Source organism: Montipora capricornis, chromosome 8, assembly GCF_036669925.1.
Source record: "Montipora capricornis isolate CH-2021 chromosome 8, ASM3666992v2, whole genome shotgun sequence".
Classification (NCBI taxonomy): domain Eukaryota; kingdom Metazoa; phylum Cnidaria; class Anthozoa; order Scleractinia; family Acroporidae; genus Montipora; species Montipora capricornis.
The window spans coordinates 51026677-51044106 of NC_090890.1; the positions used below are offsets into that span (position 1 = coordinate 51026677).

General features: G+C 39.7%; 1 protein-coding gene across 4 annotated transcripts in view; it reads right to left on the reverse strand.

Moving 5' to 3' along the window:
* LOC138060680 (DNA topoisomerase 3-alpha-like) overlaps positions 1–17399 on the reverse strand; it is a 42865-nt gene extending 25466 nt beyond the window's left edge. For 2 of the 4 annotated variants that reach the window (XM_068906523.1, XM_068906520.1), the window contains exons 1-16: positions 17055–17290; positions 16386–16445; positions 15652–15725; positions 15318–15393; positions 14515–14623; positions 13285–13336; positions 12840–12931; positions 12086–12166; positions 10836–10876; positions 10512–10560; positions 8273–8318; positions 7833–7887; positions 7404–7478; positions 7026–7108; positions 6791–6888; positions 4737–4843 (exon numbers count right to left, since the gene is read on the reverse strand). In XM_068906523.1, coding sequence (XP_068762624.1) covers positions 4737–4843; positions 6791–6888; positions 7026–7108; positions 7404–7478; positions 7833–7887; positions 8273–8318; positions 10512–10560; positions 10836–10876; positions 12086–12166; positions 12840–12931; positions 13285–13336; positions 14515–14623; positions 15318–15393; positions 15652–15725; positions 16386–16445; positions 17055–17144 — 1188 coding nt within the window. In that variant the 5' untranslated portion in view covers positions 17145–17290. Of the gene's footprint in view, positions 1–4736; positions 4844–6790; positions 6889–7025; positions 7109–7403; positions 7479–7832; positions 7888–8272; positions 8319–10511; positions 10561–10835; positions 10877–12085; positions 12167–12839; positions 12932–13284; positions 13337–14514; positions 14624–15317; positions 15394–15651; positions 15726–16385; positions 16446–17054 lie in introns of all 4 variants that reach the window. The other 2 variants (XM_068906522.1, XM_068906521.1) reach the window with 2 other exon arrangements.
* Between the last annotated feature and the right edge of the window lie 31 nt (positions 17400–17430).

Consider the following 17430-nt stretch of genomic DNA (forward strand, 5'->3'; position numbering starts at 1 on the left):
TATGGGTTGGCGTTGTCACAAGCGGAGGTTGTGTCATGGTCATTTCTCCTGCCCACTTTTGGTCTCTCACTTTTTGTCCGGTCTTGTACCTCCATCTCTTCTTTTGCTCCTTAACCTTGTCCAGGTTTTTGGCTCGCCATCGTTTGAGTTGCTTGCGTTTGTTCCCTTTCTGGATTTTCACTTGTCGCTTCAACCATTCGATCTGTTGAATCAGTGCTGGGAGTGTGGCCTCATTGTCTTGTTGATACACTGTTTGGTAGATGACACGCACTTCACTAAGTCAACAAAAGCAACCGGAGCTCAATCAAACAACGTTGTCCTCCTTGGTGGCTTCTTGTTTATGATGATCTTAGCAGAAGTTTCATACTTTTATTGGTTCGTGCAAGAGTAAACCTAGGCTACACCTAGGATCTCTCACCCTTACCCTCAGTGTGCTCCCTACTCATTTTGGGGGAGTAACTTCAAGGGCTGATGAGTAACTCATGTTTACTCATTCTGAGTCACTCACCTGTGACTGGCAATGAGTATTTTGGGGGAGTAACTCCAAGGGCTGATGACAAACTCATGGTTACTCATTCTAAGTCACTCGCCCCATGACTTGCAATGGGTATAAAAGCAGACGTCAAACTTGCGATGCTCATTTGGAGCAATCCCTTTGAGTGAGTGTATGGCACATCTCTGCCGCTACTGCAACAAACCGTTTAGTTGAGCTTATAACAGAGGCCGTCACGAGAGGTGAGGTTGTTGGAAACACGTAGACCAGGAACCTGTGGGAGACACAACAATGGGCGACATATTTGAGGAAGTACCGCCCTATGCTGCCTCAGAAGAGTGAGGTGAAGAAGACGAGGAGTGAAACCAAGATGAAGAGGAAGAAAAAGACTCAGACTCGGACATGGTCATCGGGTCTGAGGATGAAGACTTTAGTGACAGGGAAATGGATGACCAAGAACCCTGGGAAACTGCGATTGGGTTCTTCGTCGCACAATAGAAGATCAGCGAAGAGGCATAAGATGGACCCCTTTTTCTACACTCGAGGACCTCAACTTTGCAGACGATCTAGCCCTCTTGTCCCACACTTGGCAGCACATCCAGGAGAAGACAGACCAGCTCAGCATATTCAGCAATCAGGTCGACAATTAGCTTGAAGAAGATGGAAGCCATGTGTGTTTATGTCCCTTTCCCAACAGAAATAAGGGCAAGAGGACAGGCCATTCCATACACCGACAAGTTCACATACCTTGGAAGTGTGCTTTGCCAGGATGGTGGCACTGGTGTGGACATAGAAAACAGGCTGAATAAGCGGGAAATGCCTTTATGAGTTAAAGATCAGTGTGGAGGTCAGCAAGCTATAGCTCAAAGACAAAGCTTAGAATCTATCAGAGCTGTGTGATGTCAACTCTTCTTTACGGCTCGGAGTGCTGGCGAATGATGGAGCACGACCTTTCAAGACTAGCGTCTTTCCACACAGCTAGCCTCAGGAAGATTCTGAGAATCTTCTGGCCCCGGAAAATATCCAATGATGAGCTACTGCAGCAAACCAAACAGGAGGATATTCGTACCCTTGTCACCAGGAGAAGGTGGAGATGGATCGGGCATGTGCTGCAGAAGGGCAATAGCAACATAGCCAGAATTGTAATGCGCTGGACACCTCAAGGCAAACGGAGCAGAGGGCTCCCAAAAACAACCTGGCGCAGAACTGTAGAAAAGGGACTAGGGGAGCTCAAATACAGCTGGAGCACCATTGAAAAACTGGCGGAAAGATTTCGTTGCTGCAGTAAGTAAGAAGTAAGTAGTCACATCCACGGACTCCCGTACCACCCACATAGTTCGTATCATCTGGCCTGTGAGTTAAAAACGGATGCCCAACACCTCTACGAACAACACAAGACCCCCGAGCGGCCTCTAGTTGCTTACAAAGGGGGTGTGATCGAACGGCAACGGCTCACCACATGGGGGATTCCTTACATTGATTTGGAACCTTTGGGTTGCCCGAAATTCGACCATCTACCATGTCTCAGTTCCGTGGGTTCCTGCGGTCATCATCAAGACCCATTACAGCATCATTGTCCCCAAGTGGAATGTTATCACTTTGTTCAGTGGATGCGTGGTCAAAGGGGATTGGATCACGATACCCACCATGTAAATCACAAACAGACCCAACAATTTCTAGCAGCTCAGACGTCCAGGACCTCTCTACTCTCAGCACTTCCCAGTATCAAGCCACACTATAGACCCTTTTGATTTTTTCCCAAATGCATGTAAAACACTCGTTGTTTTTCTGATCAAACTGTTTTATTTGACATTCATGTGTGATTTCTTTATTACTGACCTATATTTGTCTTTTTTTAAAAAAAAAAAAGGTAGGACTCAATTTTTTTTCGTCTGGTTGAAAACATGGGCCCTCAAAGTTCTCTGAAACTAGGGTAGATAGGGGTTCTCAAACCCATGTGGCGTGGTTATTTTAAGATCCTGACTGTTGATCCGGGCCGGAGTCAAACTCACGACCTCCCGGGTGGTACGTAGCCCGGTGCTCAACCAACTGAGCCACTGGTGCGTGGTCAACTGCCTGATCCTGCATCATGCAAGAGAAGAGAAAAGGTCGTCTGGCAGTAATCATATTGTTCAGGTCATTTCTCATAACGGACGAAATAGCCTGGATAAATTCTATGCAGCGGTGGTCGTTCAGGTAAGTCTCTCTTCATTTGAAGCTTACATAACTCTTGGAACTTTGCAAATGTCAAATTCTCTTGACTTATAAAATAGGCAGTGTTGAAAAGTTTTATCAGTTTTTCTTGGGTCTGAGAATTCATTTTTCTTAGAACCCTCTGCATAGGAGTGGCATCTCGGTTTTTCCTGGCATGATATGCTTCTGAGCACTTGTGGTGCGCCTTGCTCCGGGTGTGGGCTTGTAACGTTGTTCTTCGAAAACTACTTGTGGCAGTGTAGAGTGAGCTACTTTTATCCGCAAGGGCAGGAAAGTCAACGTAGAATTTACAGTGCGTTTGATTTTTTTCCGAATTGTAGACCAACCACGGACAGTCCTTACACCAACGTGGATTGGAACATCCTCACACGTCTCCTTTCATAACTACCCTCAGGTTTCGGAATCTCTGAGGGGACATCTTGCTCTACTTTTTTCTCCTTTGCTCTCCTACCTTCTTCGGATGAATTTCCTTCATCGCTTTCACCACCATGTCGCTTTTTTCTTGAAAAACCGAACTGGAAAAGACTCATCTCCGCAGTGCACTTACAGGCTTATTTGATACGAAAGTATCGTATGCATTTGGCCGTGCTGAAACTGGGTTCCATTGTAACTAGTATTCCTTTCGCGCGGAGAAAGATGGCGGCTACGAAGATGTTCGTATCGGTTTTGAGGTTTGTACCTATACATTTTTAACAGACAAATAACAGCAAAGGGATATAATGTTGTTTATTTCTTTATCGTGTTTACGGTCACTATGTCATATTACTAGTCACTTTCTTTGTTGGAAATCAAATCGTTCCGCAAAATATAAGTTGAACAAAAATTCTGATTGCCCGATCGAGCAAGTTTTACAGTTGTTTTACTTGCCCACGGACATATTTCGCTTGCCCTGGGCAATCGGGCAAGCGTTAGTGTCGAACACTGTTCATAGCTCGTTATTTTTTTCTTTTTCTCTCATTAAATGCTTTTATCTTTTTTTTTTTCATTCACGTTGTCATTGTTATCTCTTTATTTACAGCGGGAACCGGGTGTGTGCTTTTGCTTCGTGCACCAAAACTTACTGTTCAAGAACAACAACAACGGAAACCCAATGATCGGGAGGCAAACCGGGAGTGAATTCGGGAGCGACACAGAGCCTATTACCAGGCGAACAAAAAAAGATCCTCGAAAGGCAAAGACAGTACCAGGCGAGTCACCGCGAACAAATTCGTGAGCGTAGACGACACCATCGCCAAACCCACCGCGAATGAATTCGTGAATACAGCCGACGATATTACTATACACGTCGGAGACGTGAGCTGGGTTCATGTTTGCTCGAAGGCTTGGCGACTGATGCCCGTCCGTCCCATATCATTGATACGACCGGTGAGGGCTGGCTCCTACGTAAGTACGGGCTCTGACCCCCAACACCTCCCTACCTGAGTGAAGCTTAATGGCGCATCTGGACCGCCTGGTTCCTCCCGCATCCCCATGTTTGTCGCCCAATCTATCCCATGCCATCGACCGGCTAGACGAGTTATTGCTTCGTGCCTCTCTCACAGGGTCATCGCTTCCGACGTGGTAGGAGAACTAAACGACCAGGTACCACCCTGCCCCGAACCTGCAAAACGATCCACGCGTCTCACACAATGGCTTCGACCACCACCAGCAGTGGTGGTTCGTCCAGGTCCGGATTTGGATCTGGCTCGCGCGGCCACGCAATTTGAACATGAAGACCGTGTTGGATCTTGTGTGGCTGCTGAGTTCTTTGCAGCCACATCCTGTTTTGAGGAAATGTCCCTTGGGGAGCTCCTCAAGTTTTAATCTGTAAAGTTGCGGTGTGCACGTACGGGGTGCCAACTTTTGTGTGTGGACTGAGTAGTGACACTAGGGAACTGAGATGACTTTAAGGAGACTCTACTCGGATGTGAAGATGATTTTTTAGTAAAAGGAGAAAATAAAGAAAGTATATTGAATACAAGATTTTTAAGAGAAGTTCCATGTAATAAGCGACTGGAAACAATACCCACATTACCTACATGTACAGTACCTGTAAGTTATCTGTGTATTTTGTAGGATGAATTGGTGGATGGGCATTATCTGTCTTGTTTCCACGGCGTGGATTTGGACCTTGTTCCAACACATTGGCAGCAAATGCTACAGAAGGCAATGTTTCAGAGGTTAAACTAATCTTGTTAACACTAATTTATAAGTGACTGTTATCAAGTGTGATCTTTTTCTTTTAAGTGAAATTCAGAGCAGTTTACTTCATCAACAGTCACCCATTTAGTCACAAGCAAGGCACCGGTCTGCAAGTGGGAAATCACGAGTTGAAATACTGGCAGCACCATGAATAATGGTTATGCCAAGGCCAACAAATTCTACTTTTTCATTTCACAACGATTCAAAGTTCATAAACTTTGTCAGGAAATAATGCTAGTGATGCAGTTGTTAATGTGATGGTATGAGGGGAAGAGTTAGCAGAGCAGTGAGAGGATTTGTTGTGGTACAGGTTTTGTCTTCGTAACTTAAAAATTAAGTTTCAAACCAGTTCAATTTTGACATTATCATAATAAAAAACAAAGAAAATCAAAATTTACCTACCGGTAATTAACTTAATTTAAATATTTTGAACCAAGAGAAATTTGAACCACAACACATTCACATGCACATTGAATTTCTTGGTTCTGACTGCTCTGCGGTGTTTGATTTAATTTAATTTTCAACGTCAAGAATACTAATTACTAGTGGTTGCACTTTGCCTCACTTCTTGGTGACCTTTAATAATTATTTCATTATGTTAAACTTATTTTCATCATAATTACAGTTTCAAAAATGATAGTTACTTAGGTAATTAAACATTAGCTTTTGTGAAGTTCAAAGACCAATACATTGAAGAATAAATCACTTTTCAGCTCTTCCCCTTGGTACATGTGACTTACAGTAGCTTAGCCTTATTTACATTTAAGGAGGCTCGAAATAGTTTCTCCTTTTTTCAAACAAATAAACATATTCTGTCCTTAGATACAGTTAGTGCAATCATACTGTATCAAGACGAAATTTGGCCAGGGTATTAAGTACCTATCGTAGATTTCTCACATTATGTTTTCCTCCAAAATAATGTTACCATGGCAATGATATTAGGCATTTCTTTGAGCCTTAAAATCAACATATGTTGTCCTTTTTGAAGAAACGGGACGGTGAAATTTTCCCATTCAGCGTTACCAGATAATGTTAGAAATACTCTCTAAAATATTTAAAATTCAACAAAATCTGTAGGTCAGTTTTTCAGAAAAATAAGTTTTTTTGAATTGTCTCTAATCTTTTTTTTTTCACCTACAGGATTTTTTAAATTTGAAAGACAAACGGTTTAAATTAATCTAAGCTAACATGCAAAAAATGAAAAAAATTCACCATTCAGAAGCAGAGATATAAACGAGTAAAGTTGCAAAATTAGGAAAAATAAGGGGGTTACAAGATCAGCATTTACGCATACGTCACCAGCTCATTCGAGTCCGTGCGTGAGTGGAGCTACAGGTCAACACAAACGGATTTAAGTGACTATTAAACTGTTTAACTAGAATTTTCGTAGTTTTCGTGAATTGGAGATGTCTATTTATATTCCATGTATATAGGAATTAGAGAAAGGTAAGCGAAATTAGCGGTATTTGTTTATTTCTGGTGGCCCATTGGAATCATGAGCTGACGTGAGCAGCTTACGAATTGCGTGTGTGGCTTACCCGCGCGCTCAGCTGAAAACCCTTTCGAGCCTCCTTAAATGACTTGATTCCAACAGATGACACAAACAAAACCACATCACATGATTTTAAAGCACCAGTAGAGTCAACCTTCAACTTTAATAATTAATGAATATAAAAGATGCCTTAAGATTGGAGTATGATGGTGAGTGCTACATGTAGTGCAAAGTTCTGAGCATGTGCATTGGGTTTTGAGGTTGAGTTTTCTTCAAATGTGCACATGCTCAGAACTGAAAACTCATTCTTTTAGTCCCACAAATTTGTACTGCGCTGTGCAGAGAAACAATGTCAACCACACGTACAAACCACAGAAAATTGACTTAAAAGATTCATTCACTGGTCTTACCTCCCCACTTAGGATCAACTGTTTGATTTTCAACGAGAGGCCTCAGGTCCAAGGATTTAGGAAACATGTTAGTTTCAGTACGTGGGTAGCTGATGAATCTGATAAAGGGTTACAAATATACAACAACACAAAAATTTAGATTTACGAAAAGGGAAATACACAAAGGAAAAGGTATTCCAGGGCTTTCTTTAAATGAAATACCAAATTATGCATCAGATGAATTTAAGAAACCAACCCTTGATTGTAGAGTTTTTCTGCAATTTTCATTGTTTCTTTTGAGTTAATTTTGAGCTTTCTGGATGCCAGCTTTTCAAGTTCCTAAACATACAAAAAGTTAATAATAATGAATGATCGATTGATTGATTGTTTAAAGGACAAAATAATTGTTGCATTGTACAGTATCTCCAGGATTTTTTCTGGTGGCATCAGTTGGGGGAAATATTTACAAAAGTAATTATTGTAATCAAAGCTACATGAACTTATCTCTATTCAGAATAGATTTGATTGAGTTTGAACTAGAGTCTGAATCAACCAGAGTCTAAGCTAGTTGTTGTCAATGAAAAAATGGTACAGAACTGTAACTCTGATCCAGAGAAAAGAGTCCAGCACTCACCACTGTGTCCAATGGTAAAGGTCTCCACTTGCTTTTGGGGCGAGATGAGGTACTGAGAACCTTGGCTTTAGGATTCTAACAAAACAATAGTACAACAAGCAAGTGTAGTACTACTGGCTATGGGTGAGGAAGAGCAAAACTAACACTTAATTGAGAAAGAAAGAAAGAAAGAAAGACTAAGAATCAATAAAATGTCATAAAAATTATATAAAAATTTCCCAGAGTCTCCCAACATTGCTTTAAATAGTATCAGCATCTTATCAGCCGAGATTTGAGAATCATCAGCCTGCATGACCACTTTCAGTAGGTCTCCAAACACAAAGCTAGCTAGGCTAAACAATATCCTTCATTGAATGATTCTTTGTTGCAAGCATTAGGGAATATATATACTGGATTGTATTGGTGATCACAATAATATTCATCATGTACCTCTAAACATATCTGATAGAGGACCAAGCAGGGCAAGCGATGAAACAACCTGCCCCTACAAAAGGAAAGGAAAAACAAAATTACATGTATGTACGCCAGGCTGAAATATCACAGTTCAAGTGGTATGTAAAGTTCATCTGTCAATAGTGTCATTTAAGTGACACCAAATGATGACTGTTACCCACGCATAACAGTGTCCCACTAAGATCCATGTATAAAGCTGTATGGGTCCAACTGTGAAGATGAATGCTAAGAACAGGGTCAAGAAAAAGTGCTCAAGAACCAGAATGCCATCTTCTATGGGGTTTTACCATTCAGATAGACAGAACAATGGCAAACAACAGACCAAAATAATATTTTTGCTGAAGAGAACAGAGATCATCATAATATACATGTACATGTACATCTACTATAAAATATATTTTTGAATTAATATCCACCTTTTCCATGTAAAATCCACTTTTGTGTCTTCCATCTCATGTGAAACTAAGGGAAACATGAATCACTTTTTGGTCTAGTTAATGATCATGGCACTTCAATGTAAGGAGACAACTTAGACTTGGATTATTAAGCCATGGATTTATGTCACATTTTAAAACTGAATTTTTTTCAAGTTTTCTTGAAACTGCCTGAGTTACATGTATCTACAATGATCTTTTGTTTAGGAGGCCATTTCATATCATCATTCAAATATATATGGCTTTAAGTTATTTCATAGTTTACAAGAAAAACAAATTCATCTCCCAAGCTAGTGATTGGGGCACTTGGAACATTTTCTCGACTCTTACCTAGTCAACAGTATCTTTATTTATAATTTACCAGTTCAGCTGACGGTTAACATACAACATCTTCCTCTCCAAACTGTCGAGAATTTCAGTATACAAAAATTTGGTTTTATCAACGGAGTTGATAATGTAAATTGGCCACCGTACAGAGATTCTAAAAGCTGACGTTTCGAGCGTTAGCCCTTTGTCAGAGCAAATCCGATCAGTAGCTGCAGCTTCGTCAGAGCGGATTCGCTCTGACGAAGGGCTAACGCTCTCCGTTGATAAAACCAAATTTTTGTATACTACTTCCCCACCGACGCAGCACCACAGTTTCTTTAGAAACTACCCCTTCATTCGAGAATTTCAGTACTTTGCAGTTAAGCAGGAGAACTGAACCTAGTTTCACGTCCTAACTCACACAAGTCTCCTATACTCATTGCCTGAGCATGCGAGCTAGTAATTCCAGTGTCACACTATGTAGCAGGGTTCTCGTTTGACACCAGATATTTCGTCTGGTCGTTTCCCATTCCATGTACGGTACTTTGATGCCAATATTTGAGGGGTTTGATTTATTTCATACTTTTTAAAGAGAATTTGAGTGAACTCCAGCCTTGCCCGGGAAACTGATCCTTGGGTTTCAGAAACACTGGGTACAGTGTTTCTGAGTCTTCTGCGCCAAAAAAATGTCACGTCCAGTGCTTTGAGAAATATGTCCGCTACTTTTAATTACAAAACATGATGTATGACTGGTTATCCTTGAGTCACAATCAGTGCATATCTTTTCCTTAATTTTAAGTTAACTGAATTAAGCTATACCATTTTCCACTGTAGACTAACAAAATCATTTTATCAGCACTATAAGGACATGTCAACCTGTCATCTACCTTATGTCCCAAAATAAATGCACACCCAATTTTGACCTCCAACACAAAGTGTCCCGGCCTTTAAAGCCGCGGCTACAAGTTAGAGTGATTTTTTGCTTGCGCTGGTGATGCGATTTTTTCAAACTTTGTTGCGTCACCAGCGCGAGATGAAAATCGCACGTATACATGTAGCCACCCTTGAACTGGCGACGCAACGGGTGAAAAAATCGCAAGAATAAAGTCGCCATAGTTGGAACTTTCACGACAAAATCGCAGAGATAGTTGCCCGTGTAGACACCCTGCAAATTTTTGCCTGCACTTGTGACACAACTTAAGACTATTAATTTTAGCCAACGAAATTAAAGTATGAATGTCTGTTTATAGTGCCCAGGTGTCTTGAAGTATGCTATTTGCACGGCCTTCAATTTGTTGCCAAAATTTGTCACAAGTGTAGCCACCCTGGCGCACAGGCAACGCGACAAAATCTGAAAAAAAAATTGCATCACCGGCGTGAGACAAAAATCGCTTGTGTGGCCGCAGCTTAAGTCTAAGCCTTTACTACCTACATTGTATTTCCAACAATAAGATAATAAGGATAAAGGTTAGCATATTTTTAGCTCAGGGTAAATGCAGCTGCTGCTTTAATGCTTACTTGAGGAGCAGTATTTAAGGGGACACATTGTGACATTAATTTTATGTATTCTGAGACAGAGTGATGTTGAAGTTGGGGAGAAGAGCAAAGGGACACTTCATGACACTTGTTGAAATCCCTGTGCATCTAATTCAAGGCATTTCTGGACATATATCTGTGTCATCCTGAGTAAGCGTCAAATCAATCAATCCAATTTTGATCCTGGTTTATCCCTGTAAACGGGGGTGGCCGGATTTACCCCAATTTGTCAGCAATCTTTCTAACTCCCACTCTCCATCTCGCTCGATTCATGAGCATCCAGCTCAATTCATGAGTAAGCATAGTGAATCAAATCAAGAAAAAAAAGAAAAAAAAACAAGTCACCTGCAGAACTTTTAGAAATGGAATGTTTAATCACCTTTGATCTTGTAGAATGGTTCAGGCACAAACTGTTGCACTTGTTTATACTGAAATTGCAAAGACAGCAGATATTTATTTTAATTTGTCTCAATTCAAAAGTATGATCCTTCTATGAATCATCTTTTAAACAGTTATTGAGCAAGTTCAGATTCAAACAGGGCTGCATGTCAAAAGACTTTTGTAAAAAGTAGAATGCAAGAGAGTGAACATTACTAGTACTATAGGCCTTCATCATGTTTCCAGTCACACAATTTGACAATATTGCTTAAATGGGATATTATGTAACAATTAACATGCACTTTATTACATGTACTGTACTTACTCTTTCAACCACAAAACCTAACGTAGGAAATTGACAGCTACCTAAAGAAGGGAACAAAAGACTCTTCATTTGTAAACATTATTTACCAGACTAAAAATTATAATTTACACTCCTTCTCACTAAAACTCTTGAACACTGATTGAAAAAAGAATTTAAAAAGCAAAAATTACTGTCAGTAGCCGAGTCAGTGTCAGTATGAAGAGGCCACTTAGTTAGCTGGGAGCTGGAAAGCCCAGATCTCAAATCCAGACATTGAAGCCGAAACAGGGGCCTGCCCTTTACTTGTACACTGTAGGTTTAAATGTCTCCAGGGCCAGTTTAAAGGTAAGAAAAAACTTTAGCACTCCACTTGTCCAATGGACAAGTGAGGTTCTGGTTTTGCATGTCCAAACCTCAAGTCTAGTTGTCCTTGGATGTAGAGTTAAATCCAAGCTCTAATGTATGATAATTAATGGATACGAAGCATAACCTTCTCTTTTGGAACTCAGATAACATCTACACACATTTATTTAGTGTCGGTGTACTTCCAAGATCCTGGAACATTCAAACTCGAACTGTTGGGCTGTTAGAATACTTTTTCTTCTCAATTTCTCCTTAGTGTTTTCTACCAAAGGTTTCGCTTTTCTCTTTAGCTGCTTTACTGGTACACCAAAATAGCCTTTTAAGCTTCACTGATCAGCCATCACTGTGCATGTGCTGACAGCGACGATGAGGGTCTACTAATAAATGAACAAATGAATCATTTCATTTCCAACTTCTATTAGTTACTTTTGTGAAAAGTGATCTGTTAAATGACACTTGCAAAAACTTAACTGTAAACTAATTTCACCTCTTAAACATTTAAAAGCCTTGTTTTTTAAAATTATTTTCTGAAGATTCACTTGTCCAAAGGACAAGTAAGATTGACCACCCACTTGTCCATCAGCTAAACCACTTGTCTAGGGCAAGCGGACACCATTTTTGTCGCACCCTGCAATTTTAACCAGGGTGTTAATGATCATGTAACAGTGAATCGAAAGCTCTGTTGTCTTTTCATGGGGAGCTGCCAGTGTTGAGTTGTGCCAGCATGCAAATATTTCATTGAATCACTAAGAGCTAGGTTTAAAGTTACTTTCCTTCAAATTGTTAACTGCAGTAAACAATAAAAATAAGATACTATAGACATTTGCACTAAGAGTAGACCCAATTGAGCCTTGTACAGTAATTAATGAATGCAGAAGTGGCCAATTTGATTGTGAAAAACAACTCACCATAACTTATGAGGTTATCACTCAAGACCTCAGGGAAAACTTTCTGCAGTCTTAAGGTTTGAAAGCGTGTAAATGCTGCCCCTGTGCAAAAAAAAAATATTTTAAATGAACTTTTAACATTAATTAATAAACATTCATAATAATGTAAAATCCTTACTGTCATTGTCATAATTTTGCAAACAAAAAGGGCCTTTGAGGACAAACATTAATGTTCTCTACAAATTTTGTAGAGGTCTATGTTAATGATCTAGTAACTGCACCCCTCCTTTTGTCTTAATTGAACTTACTGGTGTCACAGCGGATGTGGACCCACTTTTGCAGATTTGGACCCCCCTGAATATAAACGTTCTCTTGATTAAGGTAATAAAATTCTCTGCAAATTGTTTTAAGTTGCAAAAAAAACTTTTCCTGAAGTTCAAGTCTAACTTTGCTTCTTCTCCATATTGAAATTAATACGAGAATTCTTGACTGGAAACGTCATAAAAAAAGGAAAAATCTTCTGAAGCCTTGTAGTCAAATAAGCTTCTTACAATGTGTTTTCCAACCAAGTGGTGTCACTTCAAAAGTGGCAACTCCTTTGTGACTCTACCTCGATAAACAGTTCAATAAGCTGTAATGGGGGTCCAAATGGACCTGCGAAGGGGTCCAAATTTGCTAGGACACCAGTACACAGACGTTCAAAATTTGACCGTGTATTATGCAAGTATGAATAATTTATATTTTTATATACATGTACAGCTGTAGTCTCATTTACCTATTCTAAGATCAAGTTCCATCCTAACATCCACTGCCTGAGATTGCAGCAAATCAGGTTCCACTAAATTCTGAACAGCTCTTGTGATTGATCTGTAACAAATTGAATTTATTTAGCAATGCACAGTGGGTAAACATGACAACCCTGTGCTTGGCTTTCCCCCCTGATACTATTCCATTGCTAAACGGTAGGATACTCAACATAGTACTGAAAGAAGGAGGAGGGAGGGGGGGAAAGGGGAGGGGGACAAATTTGCAGTGTATAAACAGGAGTAACACAGAATGAAATGTCCCAAACTCAGCTGGGACACTCCTTGATCCCAGCAGTTATGGTGAGCCAATGGAACCGCATCAAAAAGATAACCACAGGGATTCACAAAAGCAGGGCCTTGAGTTTCATTTCACCACATTAAATGGAATTTTGATTAATAATTTGATCCACTTACTGAGGAGTAATCTCTGAAAACTTTGCACGGTAAATTTGAATGTTGGGACGAACTGGCAAAAAAGGAAAAGAAAAGACTGGTGAGCCAGGTGGGGAGAAATGGTAAACATAAGAATACATTTGACATAGGGATATCATCAAGGCCTGGTATCCTATATGCAAAATGAAGAGTAGTCAGCCATTTTTAGCTAGCTATCTTTATTGCAATGGTACAAATACACTGTACAAGTTTAACTTACTGCTGATGAAGTCTTGCACATACTGATTTCAAACAATACTGTACCATTTGGGAGAACACATACCGGTAGCTTTACATAGTTTCCAAGTGCCACTAAAAGTGAGTTGAACCAACCAAAAATAGGTATGCATTGCGTACATGTGGGGAGCACAGTAGGCTGGTATTGTGTAGTGATTATTTTTACAACATTAATTTTCTTTTACTGCTTATCGTGTTGTCCAATTTTCTTGTCGCTTTTGCATTCCGATGACGAAAAGTTTGATGTTTTCACTTTAAGTAACCCCTAACAGATAGGATTGGTACCTGGATGGGAGACAATTATGACTTTTCTTTTTTTTCCCTTGATTTTGTTTTTGTTTTTGTGTTTGGTTGTTAAAGGCTTTTCTGTAAACTTCTTTTAACGTTTTTGATGAATGGTGATGGGGTCCCCAAACAGTGCCGTTATTAAGTGGGTGTTGACTCAAAGCCTGCGAGGCCTGATTTATTCTTAGCTACATCCCTGGTGACGAGGACATATATTTTTTTAACTTCTTTTTCTTTTTGCTTTATTTCTTTTTTCTATTTGGTTAAACAAGTTTAAGGCTTTTTTTCAAATCTTCTTTTATTCCAGTATTGGGAGCAAGAGCAATGGAATCCCCAAATGGTGCAATTAGGCAAAGTGGGTGTTGACTCACAAAGCCCACAAGTACTCTAGGCAAGAATGCCACCAATGTTTAAAACACCATTGTTGAGGTTGACCATTGCTCGCGCAAAGTAAAAGAAAAAGTGACAAGTGGGCCGAAAAAAGAATAACTGCACAATGGACACCAGTAGTTGAAATTCAAGAAAATCGTACATTAAATTGATTCGTAATTCATGTATGCGCTGCAGGCCTACAATCTTACACTCACTCACTTACTCACTCAGACAGCCCTGATGACAATATGGGTAATTTGCACTTACAGTGAACTACACATAAAAATTGACAAGACGAGACAGTTTTTAAAAACTTACTAGTTTGACAAACATTGATAGCTTCAAAGCCAATGTTTTCTCCTTCTCTGTCACAATCAGTCCAGATAATCAAAACTTGGCAACCCCTCACTTCTCTTTCTAAAGTCCTCTAGGAAAAAAAGGATACATTATCATTGAATTAATGCCTTAAAAGGGATAGAGCCAACACATGGAACTTCTTAAATGGTGACAAAGTAACCTAAACGTTAAATTTAGCTCAACAAATACTCAAAGGAAAGAGATGGCGACATTTAATGCTAAATAAATAAAAGTACATGTATAGATTGGGAGGGTATCCAACTTACTAACTTTGCAAATCTCTCACCCCTACAGTGTAAATAAAAAGATTACAATAATGTTTTCTATTTCTTTGCATTTCAAGCAACAGCTGTCAACCCTCAAGTTTTAAAATTCTAAGGAACAATCATCATTCCAAAATTGTACATAATTTACTTAATGCTCTTTCCCTTCATATTCAGTTAATGTCAGAGAAATTTAGCAAGTTGCATTTATGGCAAACAGCAGGATGTAATATGAAAATCAAAGTTGTCAGTAATGACGTCAGCTAATTTGATACCTGTATTCTACAGATATTGAGCATCTTCTCAAGAGACACCTTAAAAGGAGAAAATTTTCATCATTCTACAGCATGAGGCAGTCTGTCTTTATACGTAAATACCATGATGCTAAAATTAATCTTTCTGTAGACTACTGGTTCCCAGTCCCCTGACTTCAGCACTGCCAAATACATGTAGACTAGATAAAACTAGACTTATTTGTAAATCAACCAATCAAAAACTCACTTTGATCGGTAGGTAATTTTCACCAACATACTTGGTAACAGGGGCACTAAAAAGTGCTACTGGAGCACAGCTATACCTGTAGAATAGAAAAGCTCATGAGAAAATCTGCTCGAGGAGGGTTGGCAAAATGGTGAGATACCTCGTTTGGGTTCCATTAATAGACTTGCCCTCACACGAACAGGGGACAGTTTGACTCTCTGTTTTCCAAATTTCCCTCAACATTTAAAATGACCTTTACAGCTTCTGTTCTTACGAAGTGCATTTGATGGTACCTGTTATTTCATGCAAACATTATCAAGAAGTAAGAGTACAAAGAAGCTCACAGAATACGTACCATTTCTGATGACTTGCAGTGAAGTCTAAAGACATCAAGTGCCCAGATAAAGATGTCATTATCATCTTGGCATTCTGGAATAAAAGAAGGTATCAGCCAAATAAAAATTATGCTCGTCATCACTCCACTTCTTTCGGCAACAAAATTAATATTAGTCTAATTTAGCAAGCCTTTCACAACCGCATCACAAAGTAAAGAAAGTGCCTGAGATTTCCTGAAGATTCCATTATTGGCAGCCCGTTCATACAGTCATGTGATGATGTAGATTCCATGGCCCTTGAATCCTGCTTATCTAGCCATGAACCTTCCTCACGGCACAGAAGATGCACACACGTCACATTCCATTTTCCAATGATTGTAGTGGAAAGTGGTGGAATAAGGATGAACAACAGGTTAATCCTCAGGTTTCCTTCCACAACTATACAAGTATGCCACCAATTTTCCCACTTCCCCCACTCTTCCAGCAACAACTAATGATGCCACCAGAACAGTTAAAAGACAAGTAGCTTGGGATACCTAGTCATTTAGTTTATTATGCTAATTATTGAAAGTACCAAAACCTGCTCTGGGACAAGGGATTATTAAAATACAACAATATTATTATTGAATAAAGTACAAACAAGGAGTGCTTGGAATCAGATGTTACCAGCAGTTTGTTATGCATGTATGTCTAACTGTCACAATAGTAGCAAATGTGTGAAATGACCAATGCACACAGTACCATGCATACTTACTTGTCCTAAAATGTTATAATCAAATTCGTAGATCTTGTTAAACTTTGAGAATCCTTCTCTCTAAATGCAAATAAAGACAAAGTAAATTTGTATAGTATTAAATGAAAATGGTAATCTGCAATCAAATTTTATTTTCACTTAATGTTTGTGAGTTGAAGCATCTGATCTGGCAAGGTTTTTTATAATCATCCCACAGTCCCACATATGAACGTAGGAGCCTCCTAGTATCATCATAAAGGTGGTACGAGGAAACAAAATGACATGTTTGTTTAATATCAGCTCATAACAGAAATGTTGATTTTGGAGTCTGTTAAGCATGTCTTACATATGCCAACCTCACATGGAAGCATCTTTGTTAGCTTTACCCATAATTTGACCCCTGGGCGTGAGACTTTACAGATTTTACTCTGTCTAACGCGTTTTGTTTTCCCATTTCAGACCATGTGATGCTTCAGGGGGAATTTTCCTTTTGTTTTTTCATAAGTTGACGCATAAATATACACGAGCATAAGACGACATTTGAAAGAAACTGTTCTCTAGAGTAACATCACGTGGTCTAGAATTGGAAAACAAAAGGTACAAGCTAAAGAGGTCAATATTGTAGCTTCGACACCCCCCAGTCGGGGTGTGCCATGGAGGATATTGACTGACTTGTGCAAAACGCATTACCCTAGAGGATTGTCCCCTGGACATAATCCTGGAAAGCTCTTTTGCTGCATCGTTTTTCTCGGCAACATTTAAGACACGCAGTGGCCGCATTTTTCAACCGTGTATGCTCAACCGCAGTGTCCTCTTGTTGTATCTAAAACTTGGTGCATGAGCCGCCAGAAGAAAATGTCATTTAAGCCGGAGACTACTGCCATAGTCTTCTGAGTATCTTCTAGTAGTTCACAGCAACCTGCCACTTCAACACCCTTTGTGTTCCACGAAGAGCTCGAGGCTTCAGAATTAAGCTCATATCGATCATTGCACTATGTCGCCGCCATATTCAAATCATGGCGGCAAAAAGAGAGCACCGTGGGAATGATTGTCACACTCGAACTGA